This window comes from Salvia splendens, unplaced genomic scaffold (genome assembly GCF_004379255.2).
Source record: "Salvia splendens isolate huo1 unplaced genomic scaffold, SspV2 ctg575, whole genome shotgun sequence".
NCBI lineage: Eukaryota > Viridiplantae > Streptophyta > Magnoliopsida > Lamiales > Lamiaceae > Salvia > Salvia splendens.
Window position 1 is genome coordinate 2,693 of NW_024599235.1, and position 2,676 is coordinate 5,368.

General features: G+C 48.4%; 1 protein-coding gene across 1 annotated transcript; it reads left to right on the top strand.

The window, feature by feature from the left end:
- Positions 1-770: 770 nt before the first annotated feature.
- LOC121790668 lies at positions 771-1,253 on the top strand. The gene has a single exon (XM_042188819.1). The coding sequence runs from the start codon at positions 771-773 to the stop codon at positions 1,251-1,253; it is 483 nt and encodes a 160-aa protein (XP_042044753.1).
- Positions 1,254-2,676: the final 1,423 nt, after the last annotated feature.

Consider the following 2,676-nt stretch of genomic DNA (forward strand, 5'->3'; position numbering starts at 1 on the left):
GAGAGCTACCCGGGGGTGATGAAATTACAAGGGCACAAAAGTTGAAGCTTAAGAGCGATTCCCGATACTTCTATTGGGACGATCCTTACCTATAGAAAATGGGGGCAGATCAAGTAACCGACGCTGTATACCCGAATGGGAGCAGGAAGATGTAATGATCCACTGTCACGCACTAGCTTGCGGTGGCCACTGTGGACCAAAGAAGACAACAAGGAAAGTACTTGATAGTGGGTTTTACTGGCCTTCCGTCCATAAAGACGCTTACGAATTCTGCAAAAGGTGCCCTCAATGCCAGCTTACTGGAGGGATATCTACAAGAGATGAGATGCCTCAGATCCCCATTATTGTCTGCAAAATATTTGATGTATGGGGAATGGACTTCATAGGACCCTTTCCCGCGTCTGAAGGAAATCTATACATACTGGTGGCAATGGATTGAGGCAAAGGCATCTAGGACGTGTGAGTCCAGAGAAGTGGCGAAGTTCTTGAAATTGAACATATTTACCCGATACGGGGTGCCACGGGCTATTATCTCTGACCAAGGAACTCATTTCGTCAACAGAACTATCGAAGCCTTGAAGTGAAAGTATGGAGGCCACCACCGCCTATCCACACCTTACCACCCACAGTCCAATGGACAGGCTGAGGTTTCGAATAGAGAAATCAAGGCAATTCTAGAAAAGACAGTCAATCCCACCAGGAAAGACTGGAGCCGCCGACTCGAGGACGCACTCTGGGCTTACAGGACAGCGTTCAAAACGCTTATCGGAATGTCCCCGTACCGATTTGTGTTTGGGAAAATGTGCCATTTACCTGTAGGGGTGGAACATCAAGCCTACTGGGCAGTCAAAGAAATGAACATAAACACCGAGGTTGGAACTGCAGAAAGGAGAATGCAGCTACAAGAGCTTGAAGAGCTCCGTCTGGATGCCTATGCCTCTGCCATGTGGTACAAAGAAAAGATCAAAATGTGGCACGATAAGAACCTTCGCAAGAAGGAACTCAAGGTGGGCCAGAGGGTACTGCTGTTCCAGTCCAGACTGAAATTGATGCCAGGAAAGCTCAGATCAAGGTGGATAGGTCCTTATACCATTATTGCCCTCCGAAAGAATGGAGCAATCGAACTCCAAGGAAGCAATCCAGATTCGCCTTCCTTCATGGTGAACGGTCATAGGGTAAAGCCATACAGAGAAGGAATGGAGGCATTTGTGGTGGACAACATTCCACTACTCATGCCTGACTATCTCCAGTGATCAGGTAACAGGGATGATCGGGTACTCATGGGTAGTCTGCTTGATCAAACGACAAAGTACTTATCTATTAAACTGATCAAGTGACATCCTAGGGGAACCCGATCAAGTCCTTAGTAGTTAGTGTAAATAGTCTTTAGTATGTTAGTTTTATTTTATTAATTAATTAAAAGTCGGAAGAAAGGAAGGAAACTGATCAAGTGCAGCCAATTGAATTTTATCAAAAACTAATTCTCCACTTGGTCAGAACAATTCGAATTTAATTGATGGTACATTGATTGAGTTGAGCAGGGCAGGTGATGAAAGGACGTGCGCAGTCCCTGAAAAGGTATCAGGAAGCGCCAACCGTCACAGTGGAAGGACACCTTGGAGAGAAGGACGAAACGTATCAGAGAAGCTAAGCCAGCTGGCACTCTGAAAAGGCGCGTCTGTACGCGAAGAGCCGCAAGGATCTCAACAGTACAGAATCCCTACAGTCGCGATATTATTATAAAGGCAGATTTCGGATTTGCAGACCACTTTTACCCGAGCCATCTACGATTCATTCCTTTTACTCCCCTCAAGAATCCTCCCAAGTTCAAAACCCTTCTTCCAAAATCATCACCTCCTCCAACACGATCTACCCACATTACCAGTAAATATGTTGCTCGAACAGCTCCCAACTTCATCTTCATTCTTTCATCATCTTCTCTCGCCCGCAGCCCAGTGATATGAAACCAACAGGCCTCCTCTCAAGCCCAAATAGAAAAGCCTAGCCCACCTACACCAACTAACGCTCCACTACCCGAGGTAGACGAAGAGGCTCAACGGCGCTTGACCAAAATCCTCCGGAGTCTGCCCTCCGATTTGGATCCCGCCATTGCTTATGTAACCCTGAAGGCACGACTGGGAGTATCCTTGTCAAGGGACCGAGCCACAACCTCCACAACACCAAACCCTCAATCTTCCCAAATACAAGCCCCCCTTCGTATCCCTGAACCTACAACCTCCGTTCCCTTGGTACCATACGATGGGGACTATTCTGAAGACGGGAAAGAGGCGCAACTCGCCGCCGCCCCGGCCGAAGGAGCACCGACTGTGCAGCCGCCACATGCAGAAGGCATGACTGCTCCCAGCACTCCGACACCACCCAGTGGTGGAAGATCCTACTCCCCTGCCCTCCGAGGTTGTAAACATTGATGATGATTCTACGGGGAGCAGAATGGAACTTAATTCCTCAGGCAGAGGATGAATCGGTTCCAGAATGGCCAGCATGCAAAGGGCAGAAGAAAGGCAAGAGGAAAGACGCCGTATAGCACGGCAACTGTCGAGTACGCCAGATGAGCCAAAGAACCTAGGAGCCGCTGGGGCGATAAACCAGGAGGCCGGAGAGGCCGAGAGAAAAAAAAGGCTGTTGAGGACAGCCGGAAGAAAAGAAAAAGGGAAG